This window comes from Ambystoma mexicanum, chromosome 5p, assembly GCF_040938575.1.
Source record: "Ambystoma mexicanum isolate Mex_15411 chromosome 5p, UKY_AmexF1_1, whole genome shotgun sequence".
NCBI classification, from domain to species: Eukaryota; Metazoa; Chordata; class Amphibia; order Caudata; family Ambystomatidae; genus Ambystoma; species Ambystoma mexicanum.
The window spans coordinates 792,124,819-792,145,479 of record NC_090930.1 but is presented as its reverse complement, the minus strand read 5'-3'; the positions used below and the strand labels follow the sequence as shown (position 1 = coordinate 792,145,479).

Sequence of the window (20,661 nt, the reverse complement as noted above, 5' to 3'; positions counted from 1 at the left end):
TTGAAGCGTTGTTGGCGAATGGTCCTACGGCATAGCATAGTTTGCACAGACATGAAATAAATAGCGCATTACATTGCATGCAAATAGAGTTTACAATTTCAAGCAATTGTTCAGTTGTTAGCAGATATGACTAGTGTAGTGACATTATAATAGCCATTGTGTGAATCGTGTTATGGGACTAATTGACAGATGCTCCGGATTTTTCATGGGCCTCGGCTATATCAGATGGGGTGCAGTGCTAAACGTTGAACAGGGCTATATTTGAACATTGCAACTACCACATGGGATGTCAGCAACATGCATTGGAAGCTTAAGGTTTAGACTATCAGCCCAGCCGAAGGTAGGGAGTAAAAGAGGGGGCTGGTTGTGGACATGGCATCCTGGGGTAGGGAGTAAAAGAGGGGGCTGGTTGTGGACATGACATCCTGTGGTAGGGAGTAAAAGAGGGGGCTGGTTGTGGACATGGCATCCTGGCAGATAGAGGTCAGGCAGGGCTTTAAGTGGGCAAGTGTTAGTCGGGGCTAAGTCCCTGCAGTCTCCCCAAACTTCAACTGTGCTGGGGCTCCCTCGGTTCCCACCGCCTGATGTCGCATATGCGTGCTTTGCTTATTGATCTTATTCAGGCTTCAGACTCCCAACGGCACTTCATTACGTTACATGTTTAGGGGGGGCTTAAGAGTCTGAAAGTACAAATGAGTAACCTTCACAAAAAGTTAAGGAGTGGGCCAGAGGAATGACTTCAAGGAAAGCCACTTTTAATGTTTTATTTTTCCTTACAGGAGATTCGACCTGAGACCTGCCGCTAACAACCCTGTGTCACATCGCGCTGTGCTATCTCGCTGGTGCAGGATTCGTTTTGTTTCTTTAAATTGACTGCTTGGGACATAAAGCCATTCCCAAGCAGCTAAAAAGACCAGCTCAGCAAAGATATGCGTTTACATTGTTGTGGGCAAGCAATGCTTGCAGGTCATGGGAGGTGTGTCAGTGGGTATAGCCATAGTCCTGTCCCTTAGGAGGTGCACATCGTGGGTGAAGGGGAGACTGCATAAAACTGCATGCTGCGGGGGACAATGACACACAAATGGTGGTCATTTAAATGCATACACAGTTTTCTTCAGTCTTACTAGAAGTGTTGTCAGCATTCTGGGAAGGAGTGGGGGAAAGGAAGAATCCAGGTATGGAATTTGAAATGATGGGCGAGTGACGTGAAGCCTGAGGAGGGTTGCAGGGGGCAAAAAAGGGTGTGGGCAGGAGACATTGTCCCACTACGTTTTTTAACACTTCGACCCCTAGGGCTAGCCTGTCACTGAAATTACAGCAGCAACACAAAAGAGGTAGAAAAACATGATTTAGTGCCCAAATCTATCGTAAGATAGCTTTTCACACTAACCTATTTGTTTTCGATGTTTCTAACCAGCATAAGACTTATGCTATGTTGTCAGTTAATTGTTAATGTGTGCAGATTGGTGATGGTGAGTATTGACATGTTTTAAAATGTTTGAGTACCACACCTCCTCGTTATAACCCTCCCCCTCGATTTCTCACCCCACTTAAAGCACTGGGTTCAGTCCCAGGCAGAGGTGGCGGCGTGAACGAATCCCGGTCTTGCACTTAGAAACTGGTCTCCGGTATTAAGTGCGTTATAAAAGAACAATTATAATTACGTGCCATTTGATTGGCTAAATCGCACCTACAGGGTGCTAATCTATGACATTTTAGGACGTGTGCTTTATCTCTATGATTTATGGTTATTGTTTTTGTTCTGGCTGTCACAGTATTGATGTATTTCTTTTATCTCTTCAGGCCTTAGCCTTATACAGTTTAAACCAAAAAGGGTACACCTAATTGATAACAAAAGGGGATCTTGGAATAAAGGTTTGTGCCCCATCGTCTATGGAAAGTAGCTTCTCGGGCCAGTGCACTCACCCTTGCAACTTCTGAATTGCCATGTGACACCTCCACCGCCCTGAGCGTTGTGTCCACTTCCACCTTGGCCTTGGTGCCCAGCTGGATGACCGAGAAGCTGGCCTGCAAATACACACAAAAGAAAGAGGTCAGAGAAGGTGGGGTCTCCCCATCATTCATGATCACATAAGAGACAGCTATACTGCCACAAACCAACCAAAAGAGAAGACAGTTAGCAAATGGAGAAAAAAAACCTTAGGATTTAATGTGTATCTCAAGGATCAATTTACTGTAACACTGAGGCACACTAACAGAAAACATATTTTTTTAAACTTGAGAGAATAGTGATTTTCTAATTCTTTTACTAAAAGCTTGGCACCAGCCTGTTGGGGAGGCGTGGGCCCATGTAAACCATGCTATGCAGCAGAAAGCGCACGCTGGACTGTTGAAACGTGATTTATATTCTGGGATCATCATGAAGGATTTGTAGTTATGTCTCCTGAAAGGATAAAGGCTTATAAAAGGTTTAGAGATATGATTTCTCTCGCATAAGCTAGCCTTTCAGCTTTTCCGACAGATTTCTGCATGTGTTTTCCGAAGTTTTTGTTTGTTTGTTTTATTTATTTGTATAGCGCTCCAAACCCAGAGGTAGAAGGGCGCTTAAAGAAGACGGTTACATATTGTGATATATACAATTTCAATATACAGCAATTTACAGAGTGTTCTATCGAGAAACATGAAACAGTACCCCGCCGCGTGGCTGTGGCTGTGAAGGGGTGCTCTTGGTATTGCAGTGATGGCCGGCGTCTTTGCCTGTTATTCTTGTCCACGTGCTAAGCTCCTCTGGCTGCAATGACGGCATGCGGACTGAATCTGGGGCGATAGCATCAACCAGCTCCTTTAAAATAACTACAGAGCAACATTTGATGTAACAGGACTAGATACACGCAGCCTGTTTTCAGTGCAGCAAGGCGGGAGGGAAGGACTACCCTCCGCTCAACAAGAATATGAGACCTATAAAAAGAGGCCCAGAAAATATGTTTAGCTCTCACCTGTCACTCAGCGTGTAAGCACCTTCTGCATTATGAATGCCCTTGTCACCATACGCAACGTGGTTTCTTCGCAATAGCGCATTCCGGTATTTTAGCGTGGATGCACCAAACTAGAGTAAATCACAACTGAGCGTGGTTGTAATTAACTGTGTGGGGTCGTTTTGACCGCGGAAGGTCTAGGTATGACATTGTGCTGTTACCCAAGCAAGGAAGAAGATGTCAACATTGATGACACTCTGATCTCCGTCTCACCAGCGGTAAAAAGCCTAGGAGCATACCTTGATGCAACACTCCCCCTAACCTGTCAAGTAAACGCAATATCCTCCTCAGCAGCCTACTTAACCAAACTCCTAAAAGCAGCCAAACCCTTCCTCTCTACACACAGTTGCCTAACAATAGCTTGTACAGTGGTTGGCGCAAGGCTGGACTACTGTAATGTGCTCTTCGCCGGTAGCTCTGCTCATAACATACAAAAACTCCAGACCATCCAAAACAACCCACGAGCCACCCAGAACATTCCGAGATCAGAACACATATCAGCCGCCCACAGAGCGGTACACTGGCTCCCCATCCGAGAAAGAATCTAATTCAAGACACTCACAATCACTCACAGGTGTATCTACATTCCGCCCCGCACTACCTGGCTCAAAAAATTGCTAAGACTCACTCGTCCAGGCCTACCAGAACCCCTTACACCCATATACTTGTTCAACCCAAATTCTAACACGCCAAAGAAGGGGGGACAAGTTTCCCAGCCATTGCTGCTAATCAATGGAATTCTCTCCCACAAGCCTACTGGGCCTTCCACAGAGCCATGAAAACTTGGCTGTTTGCCTAACCTACGCAACATGTAAGCTTCCATTTGAATTATGTACTTGATGTGCTTTGCATTCTGTATACAACTGCTTTGTATTTGACAATACATGCTCTCCGCCTCCGGGCCACATGTTACTGGTTCTCTACAGCGTCCTGATGCCTGAGGGTCTGTGTGCGCTATAAAAAATAAATAAATAAGGCCTATCTGCATCTTTTCACGGGCCTAAAGGCAGCCAAAATTCTCGCTGTATTGCACCTTCTTGCCACTAGAGGGTGTTTATTGAACAGGAAGGGTGCTGGAGGACGCATATGTGGGTTTCCATCTAAATGATTTGTGGTGGAGGAGCTGGACAGACCAGAATGCTGACAGTTTGAAGGTTTATATTTTGCAGACACCCTCGCAAAGGAAAACAGACTAGTCATTAGACTAAACAAAGATGCCACGGGACAGCGACTATATACAAAGCTACACTGGGCTTCCAAACCAGAAGGGGGAGAACACCAGCCGAGCAGCGCTGGGATGCACTGCGCAGCGCAGGCCTGGCTTCCGAAATTCATTAGCACGTCCATTGCCATTACAATGAAAGGTGCCAGAGGTGGGGTTTAGAGGATGGAGCAGCAGCGTGCCGGACCTGCGGCGCAAAGGCCACACACGCACCCCCCGACTTGTACAAAACCAGTGACATTCCAAAACGTACTGGATGGCATCTCCGTTATGCCTTTATTTTGGTCCCTTTAGGCTGTGTCGGCCACAGCGTAAATCCGTGTGTTATGTGTTAAGATTTTTGGGCGTTAAATCTAAAAACCACCGCAATCTAAGCGGTCATATAACTAGGGCGTGCCTTATTCCCGAATTACGCAACAAGCGCCCCGCCTCAAAGATGACCGCGTTGGGGTGAATCTAAACCAATTCCCCCATCAATATTTATAAGAAATAGGCCACTGCTCCTCTTTTTTCACAGGACCCACAGACCCCCGAAACCTATAAATTGATATTATACTTCCACACCTGGCAGTCACCGCTGGCATTGAGTTCCAGCAATACCTGTCTCACTGGATGTCCGATCAACCACCTATCAAGGAACACATATGGTGCAGCTGTTCAGCGTTAGAGTCCTCTGGCATGCTGTGCACTGTCCAGGGTGCCAGAGGTGGGACTTGAACCCATATTGCCAGACTTCAATTCTGGATACTTAACCATTTTGCCACAGCTCTGTCCATGCGAGCTAGTGCACACAGCAGGAGCCATGGTGCAGCATGAAGTGATTGACTTTGGCCCTGGAGGTCGTGGGTTCTAATCTCGCTTTAGCACAGTACCAAAATGTGCGATGTGGTCAAGTGCCTTTATCCCCGTAGATTGGTTCCAGGCGTGGAGTCTCTACCTGTGCTCGTTCTCCTGCATTCTCCATCCTCAATGACATGAAAAGCTGCAATCTATTCTCAACCACGGCATCGAGCAAGTGCTCTGTCTATGTGAGTAGCAGACATGTGTCTGCGGAAGGTGTGCTCACAGTACAGGGCGAAGAAGGTCTATGAAGAGGGGAACTCATTGAGGGAGATTAGAGTAAGTAAGGGAGACACAGGGCCTCCGCCACTGAACCCAAGGAATTAAGGGATGAAGAATATCCGGATGCACGCACCCTTATCACACTCACAACACATAGCTTGTTATTCTGCTTCGCAGCAATCAAAATAAGCATGGGCACTCACTTTCAGTCCATTACCCTCCTCATTCTTGTTGTAATAAGAATGAGAAACATGTCGCATTTCAGGGGCAACATTAGCAGTCCATGGCAAGGGTACTTGTGTTCTAGGGCACTTAATGACAGCCACAAGGAAGATATACTGGCCACAGTAAAAATGCAGGACATAGATCGTATGAAAAAGGTGCACATAATATGGTGTTAAGCACTGGTTCCAAGTGCTGTAATGGGTGGTAACAGGCCCCCGAGATGTTACCACCCATCCCAGCCCTTGGAATGGGTGCTTAATGCCATTAGCACCCGTCCCATGGCTGGGACGGGGCTAATTTAATGTATTTCCGTTCCACGAATGGGTCACCTCATGTCGTCCCGTTCATGGAACGAAAAGACTGTTCAAAGATGGCCACCATGGAAAGGGAAGGCGGGGCTCCATACAGAGCCCCTCTTCCCTTTCCATGACGGCCTTATGACGAGGAAATGGAAGCAGCAGCGGCGGCGAGTGCCGCTGCCGCAATTAGGTAAGTGGGGAGCCAGTATTACATAAAAAGAGGTCCGGGGTAGGAGGGAGATGGCAGGCGGGGGAAGCTGCCATCAGATGGCTTGGTACACGGGCTAATACTGTGTCATTCAACCCGCAATCCTAGCCTCCTGATTGGCTGGCTCCCCCACCGATGGGTGCTAATTTAGAATAGACAGACAACTCAGATTAGATGCTTCACAGAATTCAAAAGTGCTTGAGCATCGATGGAGAAGACAACCGTAAGAAATGAGAAAACTAGACATAGCATAGCATAGCATAGCATACATAGTGGAAGAAGATTAGAAGCTACCAGGAAGGTGTCGTATCAAGACAGACTAAAGTTAGAAGAGGGACATGGCATTCAAGTAGTGTTTCCTTTAGAGTGGCTGTGTTGTGCAATATATCAACACTCACTATTATTATAGCAAAAGCAACACTATAGGCAGGGCAACCATGATTGAGGCTTTTTTGAAGATCATACCCTGAGAACAAAATCACTCTGAAGTTTGAAAGGTTTAGGTACTGGCAATTTTGACAGATTAGGCAATACACGATTAAATGAGATGCCCAGGATCCCACATCGGTTAAGCGATGTAGCTGGGATTTGCGCCCAGTCTGCAATGTATCCACTTTACAACTTTCTATTTCAGATCTTACTATGAAATAAAATAATCCCATTTTGCAGAACTGACTTGAAAAGTGCAAGCATCACATAACCGAATATTAAACATTTTTAAAATGCTGTTGTAGCGTACTATGGTAAATGGGAATTATTCTAGCTTCTTTATCTCCATGACCAGGGGAAGTATCTAAGTACCAGCATACTGATTGAGGTGTTTTTAAAAGATTTCATCTGGGTTTCTGTTTTGTATCTTAAAGGTATAAAAACGCCCAAAATAGAGGCTTGTGAACTTGTTATTTGTAACAACGCATAAAAATCTCAGAACTTTACAAAAAGAACAGTTATTTGTGTCAAATGAGCACAACCTAAAATATGCTTGCAATATCTAGTCCCACTTCCACTAAAATCACATACATAAAAAGAAAGATCAGGTAATAGGCTACCAATACCACGACCATGTGAGAAAGCAAACCTTTCCACAGAAGGCAGCACAGTAATGTCAGTGATATAAGATGATTCGTCCAGGGTCACTGTATCCTCTGCTGGCAAAACCAGGGTTTAAGCATGAACGCTTTCATTCCACAATCTTGAATTTGGATACCTAATCACCTCTAGAATGAACATGGATGCTCCTCATTGGAGGGGGCTGCCTAGGTTTTATAACTCCACATCTGAACAAAACCATTTCTAAACCTTCACCACGCTGATGCTGTGCTACCTTCATAGCATCCGCTATCTGATGCAGGCACATTGCTGATAATAGCACCTATTGTGCTACAATACAAAGTACATATGCACGCAGGTTTATCACCTTCAGGCATAGGAAAGGCTGATTCTACCTGGCTGGAATTGGATATTCTTATCTTGCATATGAGCATACTTAGCTATCTTCTGAACCACTGTGCCACTGAAATGTATCAATATGCATTACACCTTTGGCTATTACACAAGATCAATATAATTCCTACAAACAGGTGAGAATGCTGCCAGAGTTGTGTCATGGTGAATGCACAAACTATACAAACTATGTATGCAACAGTGAACACAGAAAGCCTTACTGGATGAATTGATCAGAGCAGAATGTACTTGTCAACAACAGACAGGCAATGGGATTATAGAGTCTCAGCAGCGCACCATAACATATTCTGGCATTTGCTTTTTATGTTTGGTAAACAATGGGAACTGACTTCTTTACATAAGGCACCCTGGTGGGGCCCCACTCCAGGGTGGGAGCCCGGGGCATGTGCCCCTTTTGCCCTCCAGTAAAGACGTCTCTGTTAGAAGCTGTAGGGCAATACCGGGAAGAGATGGACTGAGAAAGCACATAGTTTAGTAGGGGTTAAAATGATTGAAATGAGTGCTGGCCTCTGAGGCAGTAGTTAAGTGTGTGAAAAAAGGAGGGGGCATCACTGAAGGAGCGGCACCCTGAGGGGAAGAGAATGGTAATTTCAGGCTGGATGGTCAAAGGGGTTGGTGATGTGAGAGAGGACCCTCAGCGGGAAGGAGGCACTGAGTTGGAAGAAGATAAAGAGGGGCTTGGAGAGTGTGAAAAGTGGCGTAGAAATGATATTACCCCTCAGAGCTCAGTTTTGCTGTGGTAGTTTTAGGAGGACTATGGGGCGATGGCATTGGTGATGGCATTGAAGGAATGTGAAAATCCAGAACATTATTTTGTTTTAAACGATCTTAGAGCAGGAGAACCTTCCTCCTGTCAGGTAGACTTTTCTTTTACAAATCTTTCCCTCTCTGTCCTGAGCCCCCCAGCACTACTGCTGGACTCTATGGGATATCTTTCTGACTCCAGAGGTGAGTGAGACCTTTTTGTTTCACCCACCTCCTGCATGTACTTTGGTCTTGGGTTAAGTAGGCCTTTCTTAAAGGGACCCAGTGAAGGGGAGACCTTTACCCCTCGGTTTTTGGCACCTCATGCTTTCCTATGGCAGCACTCCCACTATAGGTGGTATGCTGCCCGGGACCCCTAGGGTCCCTATTACAATGTTGTTCAAGGTTCACCGGGGTGCGCCCCGGCTCCCCAGTACAGGAGTAGTCACCTCCTTTTTGTGACTGGGATTTTCAAACCATTGCAGCACAAGCCATCCTCAATGGAGTAAGGTGAGAACACTTTATATCCTCTTCACTTTGTTGGCAGTGACAATACTGTTACTTTCCAGATGCTGCTTTTTACTCTATTTTTCGGATGCATTGATCAAGGCTGCTGCTGCAGCCGCGATGATGGGATACAAAAGACCATATGCTTAAAATGTCTCTCATTGTCGTTTTCAGTCCTGTTCAAGATGTCTTGTCCTTTGTTGGCCATCCTTCTACCTTCCCAGGTGGGCGAGGACCCTTTCCTTTCATGCAACTTTGTAGTTTTCTTGCAGAAAGCCTGCAAATGTTATCCTTGTGCGTGTGCTGGCATGGCAGGATGTGGGAATGGGTCGCCTAAACGCCAATGCACATTCCTCCAGAAGACTATTGATGGGGAAGATTCTGGAAGGCTGAGCATCTCCCATTGGACTGCCATCTCCAAGTTTGAATGTTGCTTGTGTCCCTACTTGAGGGCTGGGGTCACCCCCAGACCCTTTTCTGGACATAAGGAGATGAGCTGGATCCAGGAAGACAAGTCGACCACTGGACCAGAACAGATCTGAGGAAGATGACCAAGGGGTACCAGAGGACTGCACCAGTTACCAGTATTGGGCCAGTAGAAACCACCACATTGCGCGCCTCGACCTCCTAATTGGCACTGAAAGACCTTTACAAGGTGCCTTCCTCCCTAAGACTGCTTGGATCAACCAGTCACCTGTCCGGCTCAAGACTTGTCGCCAGTTTCCAACTGCTGGAGCGTGCACTGCTACATTTACCCTGGTAGGCCTGAAACTAGCCTGCTTCCGTTGCATGGACGTTCGGCTGCCCAAACGGCTGGGACTCAATGTGGGTATCGCCAATGCTCTGCTGGGACTCTTGAAATCTGCTGAATTACACTCCACCAGGTTAAAAGACTGCAGGAGGAACGGAGTACGACCGCCGAGTTACTGAGTGTCCCCTGACCCTCTTTGGGGTCAATGCAAAGAGTGTTCCATGGAGATCTACTCGAGGGTCCCATCTTCATTGTGGAACTGAATCCAGGTATCCTGCCAACCATCTGAGGCCACTAAAGGCTTCTACCGAAGACTGGCGTTACCGACCCTGAAACCACAACCAGGCAACTCTGCTAGATGACTTCGATGGTGAACCTTGCTTCTACCAGTGATTCGCTACCGCCTTTGCCTGTTCCTAACTTTCGGGGAGGTCAGCGGCTGAGATTGCTTATACCTATTGACCTGCCCTCCCCCAGAGGGTTTGCATTGGATGCATAGTCCTGCTTACCTTGGCACTTTCCGGGGCTGACCCCGGGCGGTGTTGTCTGGGCCAGTACTTCTGTGGGTTCTCCTGAAGACTCACAGGGGTAGTAGTTGCTCATCTTCATAACGGAATTTGACTTGAGTCTTCTTACATCTGTATCTGCCATTGATTTCTATGGCCTGCATTGACTAAACCTTGCACTGTACCTGCCTGATCAGAGTGTGTCTTCCTGACTACTCACCCCAATCCTCCAGGACCTTTTTGAACCACTAAAAGATCTTCAGAGACTTGGGCTAGACTAGGGCTGGACTTCTAAAGTTTATCATATCCTATTGGGAATACCCGAGATAATATTGGTCCCTAATATTGGTCCCTATTTTGAAAGTGTACATTAACTGTCTGTGATCTATGCTAAAATGCTTTAAAGGTTGTTTGTAAGCCATGTGGGTGACCAACTGTAAGTTGTATTTATGTGCTTAAGTATTTTTACCTATCTTGTGAAATTTAAAGTGTGACTTTGTGTAGTGTTGTAATAAAAGGAGTGTTATTTGTATAACTTACCTGTGTGGTTCTTTTACTTCTGCTAGGTGCAAACTGTTCTACACAACAGTGCCCCTTCCTCCTTAGTTCAGCCTTGCTGCTTGGTCATGCTACTACAGTCAGTGGCTTTGCTCAGCTGGGGTTGTAAGCAACCTTGCTATCACTAGATTGCCTTTTCCCAGTCCTATCCAATGTAGAGACTTGGAAAAACCCACCTAACATCCCTCTCGTCCGTGCATGTCTGCACGTGTACACACACACATACACACACCTTTTGGTTGGTCTGGGCTCCCTTGCTACGATGGGTAAGTTGTGTGCTCCCCAGTATATGATTTCAGTTCCCAGCACTGCTGGCGGTTGGGGAGTTAGCTGGATGAGCTGGTCTTGTGTTGTTTCCTGAAAGCAATTAGATTTGGTTGCTTCCGGTGGTCCATGAAACTGTTTCTGGTGTTGAGGATAATCACCAAAATAAAAAAAAAACACCTACCTTTTATTTTGTGCAGTTTTATGGCTGCTCAGAGCTATGCTCAAATTAGACCAATCTGTTTATTCTGGTCGTTTTTCATTCTTTGCTGTTAGTTACCTGTAGTGCTGGAAGGATTATAAGTCCTTTGCACGTGGCAGAGGGAAGAGAAGTGGTCAGAGTGATGTTGGTGGGGCTCAGACCGACATCCTCAAGGAAATTAATCAGGTGCCTCGGGTGGGCAGCTGCAGGAGCGACTGAGCCCCGGAGTCACAATGCCGGGGAAGCTCTGCATAGTCTTACATGGTATTATTTGCATTCAGACTGCGTGTGGTAAATTAATTTCTCAGTTTGTAAATTAATCACTCTCGCACGCAGTGTTTGAACAATTAATATTTGAGTGCATCACCCTTGTTCTGAAAATAAATCGCCTATGGCAAAGGGGAGGCAACCAAATACCGCCAATGTGGTTTCCTGGCAATTTACATAACAGCATACAGCATTTTGCAAAAATACAAATGACCATTCCATGTCATGATTTGTTTGATTTATTCTTTAAATTACAGCAAGACAACTAGAAGCACAGTAGAACCTGTTAATGACCAGAAGGAACCTCCCATTGAGCAGCCGATGCACTGTGATCAGCGGGCGGCCGCGCTCCTGCGTTTCAGACAGTTTCTTGACTAAGACCATCAATCGGTTAAGAATAAAACGTTCCCATCTGTCATCAGACTTTAACCACAATTACTGTACAGCTGATAATCCTGAAAGTCACTTGTAGTGTGTTGAAGGATAGCTCAGGGGCAACGCGTGTTATAACGTGTTCTTAACCTGACCGCCCTATACATAGCAGACACAGTGGGCAGCAGTTGTGTGTACTTTATAGACAGTGTGACACGTCCCTTGACATGTCATTGAACATACAATACCGTTGATACCCCCAAAAGCAATACAACAACTCACCTTTTTCAATATCTCTGTGTTCAGTAGCGTATAAATATCTATGTTCTGGCTTTCTTCTTTTGCTAGTGAATTTAAATAGCATTTTACAGTGAGACAGGTTCTGTCCAGACTCTCACAATCCTAAAACAAACAAACAAACAAACAAAGTTAGTCACGGATCTTAATGTACTCCCACTGCTTAAACAACAGAAGCACAGGTCACAGCATTTACAGAGCAAGGTTGACTGCAAGCCACGTCTGTGATTCGGGCGTCTTTACCCCCTGACAATAACAGACTGAAGCTGATGGGAATCACGAGAAAAGAATCAGAGATAAAGCCGCGAGACTGCCTTCATGCTCATCGTCACCCAATTGCAGTGCAGCAGGACTGAAACCCCGCCAAAAAGGTCACTTTGGCACTTGTCTTGCGAGGCTGCGCATCTGGTGGCGAGGCCGTGCCTTGGCTGCAGGGAATGCATGCATTGTCACCGCACTAGCTCAGGATTGCAACCGACCACCCTTAGCTTCAGCAGGGATGATCATTGGTGCTCTTCACACTTCCTGTATGCCTGACGTGAAGGCTGCTCAGATGCGAAGGTGGGGTTCTCAATGCGGGCCTTCACCCCAATCTCTGCACTGGCTTCTGGCATGTGAAGTATAAGGGAATTTGATGGACCCGTAAAGCCCGGGAAGAAATGAGGCCAAGGTATTTGCGGTACAGAGATGCACGCAAAAAGAGCACCACCTAGAATGTGAGATCTTCAGAGTATGTGTGACTAACACTGCCAGGGTTACAATAGTTAATGCTGGAAGGCTGTGCCCTCTCAAGTCTAGCGCCAGAACTAGGGAACCCCGTCCGCCCACTATATGGTGCCCACCATGACCATCCCCTCCATTCAAACATCGCTGGAATTGGCTTCTCCATTTTGTAAAGTGTCATATTGCCCCTTTAAGTGGAGGTAGTGTATAGTATTTATAATAATATTGAATGAGATGTAACTGTGTCCATCAAACAGACATTCGGCAAAGGCTCACATTGTGACCGTATGCAGTAGACCTGGAGACGTGTGCCTGTGGGATGAACCTGGCAAACACACCAGCAAGGATGCACATAGATTGCATGGCCTGGAGCAGATCCTGTTAGGAGAAGAACCCCCTATCCGAAAAGCAATTGCATTAAAGTAAAAGCTACATGCAGATGACGTTAGTGTCGTTTTTATTGGTGCTTTTCACTCTGACTTCTAAGCGCTAGGCTGAAGGTATGCAGACATGCAAACCTGAGGGATTTTGTAGCAGCTACATACCCTGGAGGCCACCAGCAAGGACACGGACACGGACACGGACACGGACACACTGGGCCTCATTACGAGTTTGGCGGTAGCCGTGCCCTTAATAAGGGCACGGCTACCGCCAAACTCGCTACTGGCACCCGCGAATGGGCCATTACCGGCCCATTACGAGTTGAATGGCCCAGTAATTGCCCATTTGCAGGTGCCAGTATGGCCGGGCTCCCGATCCCCATTCTGCCCAATAGGGCAGAATGGGGGTGGGGAACATGGTGGCACGGGAACCGTTTATAACGGTGCCGTGCAATCACGAGTTCTGCTCGCGGGTGACGCTCTGCTCGCCTGGTCTGACCAGGCATGTAGAGCGGCACCCACAAGCAGAACTCGTAATGTGGCGGTATGGTAATAACGGCGCCGGAAGCACTACCGGTGCCGTTGTTGCCTTACCGCCATATTTGTAATGAGGCCCACTCACTCTATTTAGTATTTTTTTAAATGTTTTATCCTCCTTAATAATTATGAGTATGCAATGATCCTTTTTTAAATTATAATTGGCGCAAGCTCGACTATTGTACTGTGCTGTTCTCAGGAACCTCTGTCAAAAACCTTGCAAAACTACAACTCCTGCAAAATAAGGATTTAAGATCAGCCCTGGGACTAAAGCTTTCGGCTTACATTTCAGCAACCAGAAGGGAAGCTCACTGGCTCCCCATGAAAGCACGAATCGAGTTCAAGACACTGAGCATCGTTCACAGATGTGTGCACAACAATGCCCTATGCCAAGCGTCTCTACTAAGACAGTAACACGCGTCCTCCGCTCCTCTTCCAGACGCACATTCCATACACCCAGATTCAACCTCAATCTCCAGCTTCTGTCCCACCACTCCCACCTCATGGAACACCCTGCCCAAACACATTCAGAATTATCCTTCTTTCCTCCTCTTCAAAAACCTTTAAAAACATGATTATTTAACAAATACTTATAATCTGTAATGTATTGTGCTCACTAACCTATTTCTCATCTGCAACTGTAGAGGAGCAGGTGGATGTGTTTTCCCTAGATCCTGCCCCCTCAACGCCATCATATTGGAACAGCAGCATACGAGCTCGGGCCCCCTGATTTATGCCATTGCTGCATCAAGTGTATGTGCAACAATATGCACTCGGGCAACCATACCGAATATACTCTCGTACTGAAAGTGTGCAAGGAAGTCAGCCTGCACCTTTCAACATTATGGAGTGCTGAGTGAAATCCTACGAGGGCAGAGTGATGTCATGAAGAAGATACAAGAGGACATACTGAAACGATATGAAAATACTTAAGAGTAACGATGTAACTGAAGTGACAAGAGAAACATGTACGAAATTATAAAGTAATCATATATACAAAGAGGATTAGGTAACTTGCTGACCAATAAGTGTAAATACGCAGTAATGCAAGTTAGATAAGGCATCTAAAATCTTGCTGTAGAGGAATATATAATGTGGCAAGTACGGCCATGATAGGAAGATGGATGTCGGCTTGTGTCAAGACTCAATCCACCTATCTCAGAGACAGACCGGGATGCATAGTCAGGAGATGTTGGAGAAATAGCGTTGTGTGCAAAATAAAGAGAAGACTATGTTGGCATGGGAGCAAGGGTGCTATTTTAAGGAATAATTGCAAGGCACAAGGGGAGGCAGACGGATAAGCTATGTACGTGAGACATATTTCTCTTAGATTAAAGAAGAAGAAAACATTTGCAAGAGCCAAGTATTGGACAATTAACAGTGGATAAGGTAAATTGAGTGAGCAAGTCTCTAGAGATCAAGAGGACCAAGAACACTCAGTATGAGTAAATCAAATTGCAGTAAATAGGAGGTTGAAATGGACAAATTTGTGGTCTCCTCATACATGATACAGAAGTCGAAAACAAAGGCTATTAATTGAGCTTCGGATTAAAAGAGTGATGTGCTTACACTCCCTCAAATGTCCCAGAACGGAGAGAAGATTAATCTTACATGACTCAAGCACTTGAGCTTCGTTTTGCTTACGTGCTGCTAACGAGCCGAAAGTCTAAGGTTGGGTGAGAATTGCAACCAATCAGAGGGTGTATGGCGCAACATGCTATACAATGTTGCATAGGAATCTGCTGCCATTTTCTTTGCTTTAATCAGTATTGTATGTATTTAGGTATTTAGAGGTAGTTTAAGACGTGCCTTACAGATAAGGAGCAGCCATGGAAGTACTAACCCATATTAATACCATAGGTAATTATGTTCCCTTAACCAATCCTTCCCGTCAATACGTTTTGCAGTTTGCCACGTAGGATGATGTCATAGATTCCATATATGGGGGTATATAACCTCGGTATAATCAAGTTTCTGCATTAGTGTGCAAGCATCAGTCCAATGTCTGCCAGTTTGCCCTGCTTTATTAAATTGAGAATAAAGTAGTGTTTTGCCATATTTTCTGAGTCTGTCCAGTTATTTGTTCTGAGATCTTTTGGAAAGAAATAAAGAAAGAAAGAAAGAAGTAAAGAAAGAAAGAAAGAAAGAAAGAAAGAAAGAAAGAGAGAGAGAGAGAGAGAGAGAGAGAAAGAAAGAAAGAAAGAAAGAAAGAAAGAAAGAAAGAAAGAAAGAAAGAAAGAAAGAAAGAAAGAAAGAAAGAAAGAAAGAAAGAAAGAAAGAAACAATAGTCCTGATTTCATCCACCTAAAGTTTCGTTCAGCTTCTGCCAGCACTACTGTTGCTCCGACCCTTTTATTAAGACACCTTACACCCTAGTGTGCAATTGGATTTGAACCTATGCAGGTGCAGCGGTGGCCTTAGTTTGAATCTATGGCGACCACCTTTTGTGTCAGTGATCCGTGCCATTGTACTGGGAGCCGACTGCGGTTTGCAAGGGTTGCTTAGCATCCGTCATCCTCATCCGCATTTCTTAGCCTTTGGTGCGTCATGGCATAATGATGCCGCCCTTCCTTGAACGTTCTCGTGTCTCAGGAAGATAGTCTCTCCTCTTCCTATGCAGCATGGACAGCTCACACAGTCACCCAATGAAGGGCTGGCAGTGATAAGGACTTGAAACCCTGTCAACAGAGTTGGACATTAGTCCCCCCTCCCCCTTTGAACTCACCTGCCCGCTTCCTCCTTGAGCCACTTCTAGCAATGTCCCTGTGACTCTTGGGATGTAAAGTATTTGCACCTTGGTGCTGTTATGACTTCATTTGCTCTGGGAATCGCCCTGATTGATGGCTACCTGAAATCACGTATTAACAGAATGTACTCACATGATTAACTAAGATGATTATAATTTGTTCTCGTGCCGTCCTTGTCTGGCCAATGATTCTTTTGTTTACAAAACTGCAAAATTCTTCAAGTAACCTTATTCAAAGGTATGTTAAAGGGGAATGATATTGGTAAGGAGCGCTCATTCGGCTTCATTTATCTCGCATCCAGCCCAGGCAGTAGTACATGGCAGTACATGCACTCTTAGTTAGAAGCAGTCGGCGTTGACATATCTACCATTGCACAGGTCTCAATCTCCGCCATGATGGCTGCAACAAATGGGATCTCCGTGGCGACTCTGTAATCTGATGAGGTTTACTTATTTTGAATGCCATCCTCTCCCTGGCACATATCTGGCTAGCCACCGATTATTATGCGAAGCTGTTTAGGAAGGCCTGCAGCAGCAAGAAAAGCACTGGAAAGTGAAGAAGGACAAATACTACATTTCAGCCCAGCTCAGAAGAGTCCTTTTTGTTACCAGATGCACATTCTCACTGCAGGATCTGTTTAAAGGAAAGTGATCGGAGTGCTAAAGTAAAGCTTTTGCAAAAGGATTTCAAACATCTTACATTGGAATGTAATGATAATCAGTTTGCTGTGTGACAAAGTCCATGTGGTCCCAGCACCCCCGGGTGACTGTGGACTTTGAAGGTCAGGTGGAGCTACCCACTCCATAATGTACACCCTGAAGGCAGAGCTCCACATCTACCCAAAGGGAAAAAAGGTCTAGAGCACAAGTACCTCATACAAATAGCCAGCAGATAATCCCTAGCCCGGTTATACAGCTCATCCATACATACACAGGCAGTGGATGGGACACAGAGGAAGGAGAGCCATTTCCCCGTGAACTTGCCATGCATACTGCAGCGTTGGTAGATCCAGTTCCCCACAACCTTGACAGGCAGTTCACTGGTTCAGGAGGCAGCCATGCCACCCGTGCCTGACCCGAACATGATGGAAACAGGAACTGAGCCAACAGACGACCAGTAGTTAAGAAGGGTGAGGGTTTACCCACAATTAGAGGAGGTACATGCCTGGGAAGAGCAGGGAACCCCAGGAAGGTCTGGGGCAACCAATCATAACACCTATTTCCACAATATTATACTACATTCCCTATAAAGGCAACCAGAACTCCACTAGCTTTGTGGTGGCGAGAGAAACATACCAGAGACCCGGTGTTACAGACAGAAAGAGGGAGAGATTGGATAAGGAGAAGTGAGAGTGAGAGCACTAGAAGAAACAGGTGCAAGAACAAGAGGAGGAGGACGATGGGAACTGGAGTGCAAAGACCAGTCAGGGTGCATGGGAGCAGAACCTGACATCAGGAGGGGGTCCAATCTAGAAAGATACAGTGGTCCAGTGCCCAGGTAGAAAATCCAGGAGAACCCCAGAGGCCCGCTGAATACTGGGGACAACAGCTGGCACCAGTCAGAGGGAGAGAGAGTGCCAATGAGGCTGCTGAGTAGGTCAGTGGTGCTTTATCTCCTTAAAATTGGTAGAGCGAGTGGGGCACTATATCCACAGCACTCGCAAGAGTAGAGAGACAGGGTGGGTTGCTGGGTAGCATGGAAGTCAGAGAGCCATCAGCACTACTCCACGTTCATAGAGGAAGTGCTACCCACACTAATACAAGTAGGGAAGAATACCACCATATATGTTCTAGGCGGAAAAGCGAAGCCCAGGAGATCTTTAGGAGAGGAACGGGAACTGCACGGTTGATCATTCCTGACCTCAGAGGACACGAGTGGTCCAATGACCGCCGAAGGCCAGCTAACACCTCAGGAGGCAATGCACCCGCAGGACAGACAATGAGCTATGATCAGCAATCAACGGGCCAGACCCCACCATGCTGAAAGAAGTGTGCAGGAGGACTTTAACTCCTTGAGGGTCTGACTGCCTGCATTAGACACTATCCTGAGGAGTGCACCCTCAGGAAGCCTGCTTTCTGGAAAAGGGCCCAGGCCTTTTGACTCTGGATAAAGGCGACTTCTGGAGCAAGACTACGCCATATTGTTTGTTCTAACCTGACACTGTTTATGAGTCTAAACGACCCCTCGTTTATTTACACTTGTCCTTGTAGACATTCATCCACTTTCCTTATTGTTAATCAAATGGTGACCCTTATAGCAAGTGTCTGTGAGTTCTGTGGACTGCTTCGTGACACCCGACAGTTTCACTGCATTATCTCTGTTTTTCATGATTATTATCAGTCCCAAAGTGCTATTTTCAGCATGGGCAGGAAACCTGTGCTCAAAAACAGAACGAAAATCATTTTTTAAACTGTTATGAATATGCTTTGTGTTAAATATGTTATGTTGCATGAGCCTTCTCAAACCACGCTGCAATTAGGGCGTATGTACCAGGATTGTCAGCTAGGCAAATGGTGTCTGTTCATACGGCGTGCTGATGAGCCCAGTTTAGGAAAGATTATCTGTAAAGGACATTCATTTGCAGAGCAGCAACCTGGTCGTCGCTTCATACTTTCAGTAGATTTTACTGAGTAGATTCTTTATCAGGAGAGGAAGCCAAATTGGCCAAAGCTGTCCTTCATAATATAAACAAATAGGTACATTCTTGGCCCCCACCGCCTAAGTCAAACTGCTTTGGGCGTATATCAAAGATGATGAATAAGTGGGAGGACACAATCCATTCGAAGAGCAAGTTACCTACCCGTTGTAACGATCTTTCGACTGGATGTTCCTACCACGTATTCCTCATCACCCTCCCATCCACCCCCTCTTGCTTGCATAGAATTTCCTTGTCTTACACCTTCCTTTCTTGCAACATCAAGATTGTCTCCTCCTATGACGCAGTACGCAAATTAAAGGAGGAAAAAACTAAGAACTGAGGTAAAGGTCAGCGTGCATGCTTCATATACCAGCGCTGACATCACAAGGGATGCTGCGGAGGCCATCGAGGACCAAGACTTAACGCTGAACGACGCTCGACCCTATGAAAAAAATGCTCTCTTACGTGTTGATGAGGACTCCTTCGACTTGTGTCGAGGAGTCTCTCTTCCGGGATCCTGGGGTGCACAAGATGGAGACACATGAGATCCTCTACGGGTCTTGTCATACGTCGAGAGAGGGCTTTGCTTCCCTAACTCATAGAAAGAGGCCCTCAGAGGATCTTGCCCATTGAAAATGTCAAGCATTTTTAAGCAGAGGTTTTCCCATCCCACAGGAATTGAGGTTTTCTTTGGGAGCGAAACATTTACGGTCGAGGAAGACAGTGATGACGAGGACCAGTAACGCTGTTTTTAACTCTTCTTGTGAGAAGAGGACAAGCATCGTTACCAGACCTCAATGGTCTCCGATGTTTTGGACGTTTTCTCTCAGGGGAAACATCCATTGAGTCGGAGGACGGCTTTCTTTTGGATGGGGTTTTGGGAGAGGGCTTACCTAAATCTAGTTTACCCTTCCTTTCCCGCACGGCCTTGACCGTTATGAGCCACACTCATCCACCTTGTGGGCTGTCCCCAAACACCACAGACAGACATGGTGAGGGTCTGTGATGGAAATTTTTTCCCCATAGTCTGTACACCATTTGAAACCTGCCTTTGGTGTCGAGGACATATTTGAAGGATATCGAATTTCTTGGTTGAAGAGTGAACGCAATTGAAATTTCACTGAGGGGAGCAGGTCCGAAGCATGCAGCAATGTGAAAAAAATGAACTGAGGTAAAGGTCAGCACGCACGCTTCATAAACCAGTGTCGACATAGGCCTGTAGTAAGCAAGTGCTCAATAGTTCTAATCATGATTATGTCAGCATTAGCTCCTACTTTTATTTATGGGTGTTTGAAACTATGCCCCAGATTATCTATCCATCCTTGTCGACTTGTAGACAACTTTTAAACTTTTGATGGCAGGGTGCACATATTTGCCTTGCACTGACTGTAGTCTGTGGACAAATACATCACGTTTTCATCAATGTTATACTAGCTCTTTGAAGATCACAGATTAACAACGCCAAATGTTGATTGATCACTGCTAATCAATAATATTAGGGCACATTTGTATGTATGTGTTATGCCCAATTTACTATTAACTGCCTTTTGACGTAGACATTTATCCAACACCTACATCTTCCAAACAAGTAACAAATTCTGGGTAGAACTGGTCTGTTGCCAATAGATGATCTTTCGGGCATCCTTAATAAAAGTGAATAACAGCTGTTGATAAATCTTGGGTAGTTGATTT

The 20,661-nt window shown here is 45.7% G+C and overlaps 1 protein-coding gene across 1 annotated transcript in view; it reads right to left on the bottom strand.

Annotated features, from left to right (window-relative positions):
• Positions 1-20,661, bottom strand: part of ITGA9 (integrin subunit alpha 9) — a 1,159,507-nt gene that overhangs the window by 143,927 nt on the left and 994,919 nt on the right. The window contains exons 25-26 of the mRNA XM_069613210.1: positions 11,930-12,049; positions 1,927-2,028 (exon numbers count right to left, since the gene is read on the bottom strand). Coding sequence (XP_069469311.1) covers positions 1,927-2,028; positions 11,930-12,049 — 222 coding nt within the window. The remainder of the gene's footprint in view (positions 1-1,926; positions 2,029-11,929; positions 12,050-20,661) is intronic.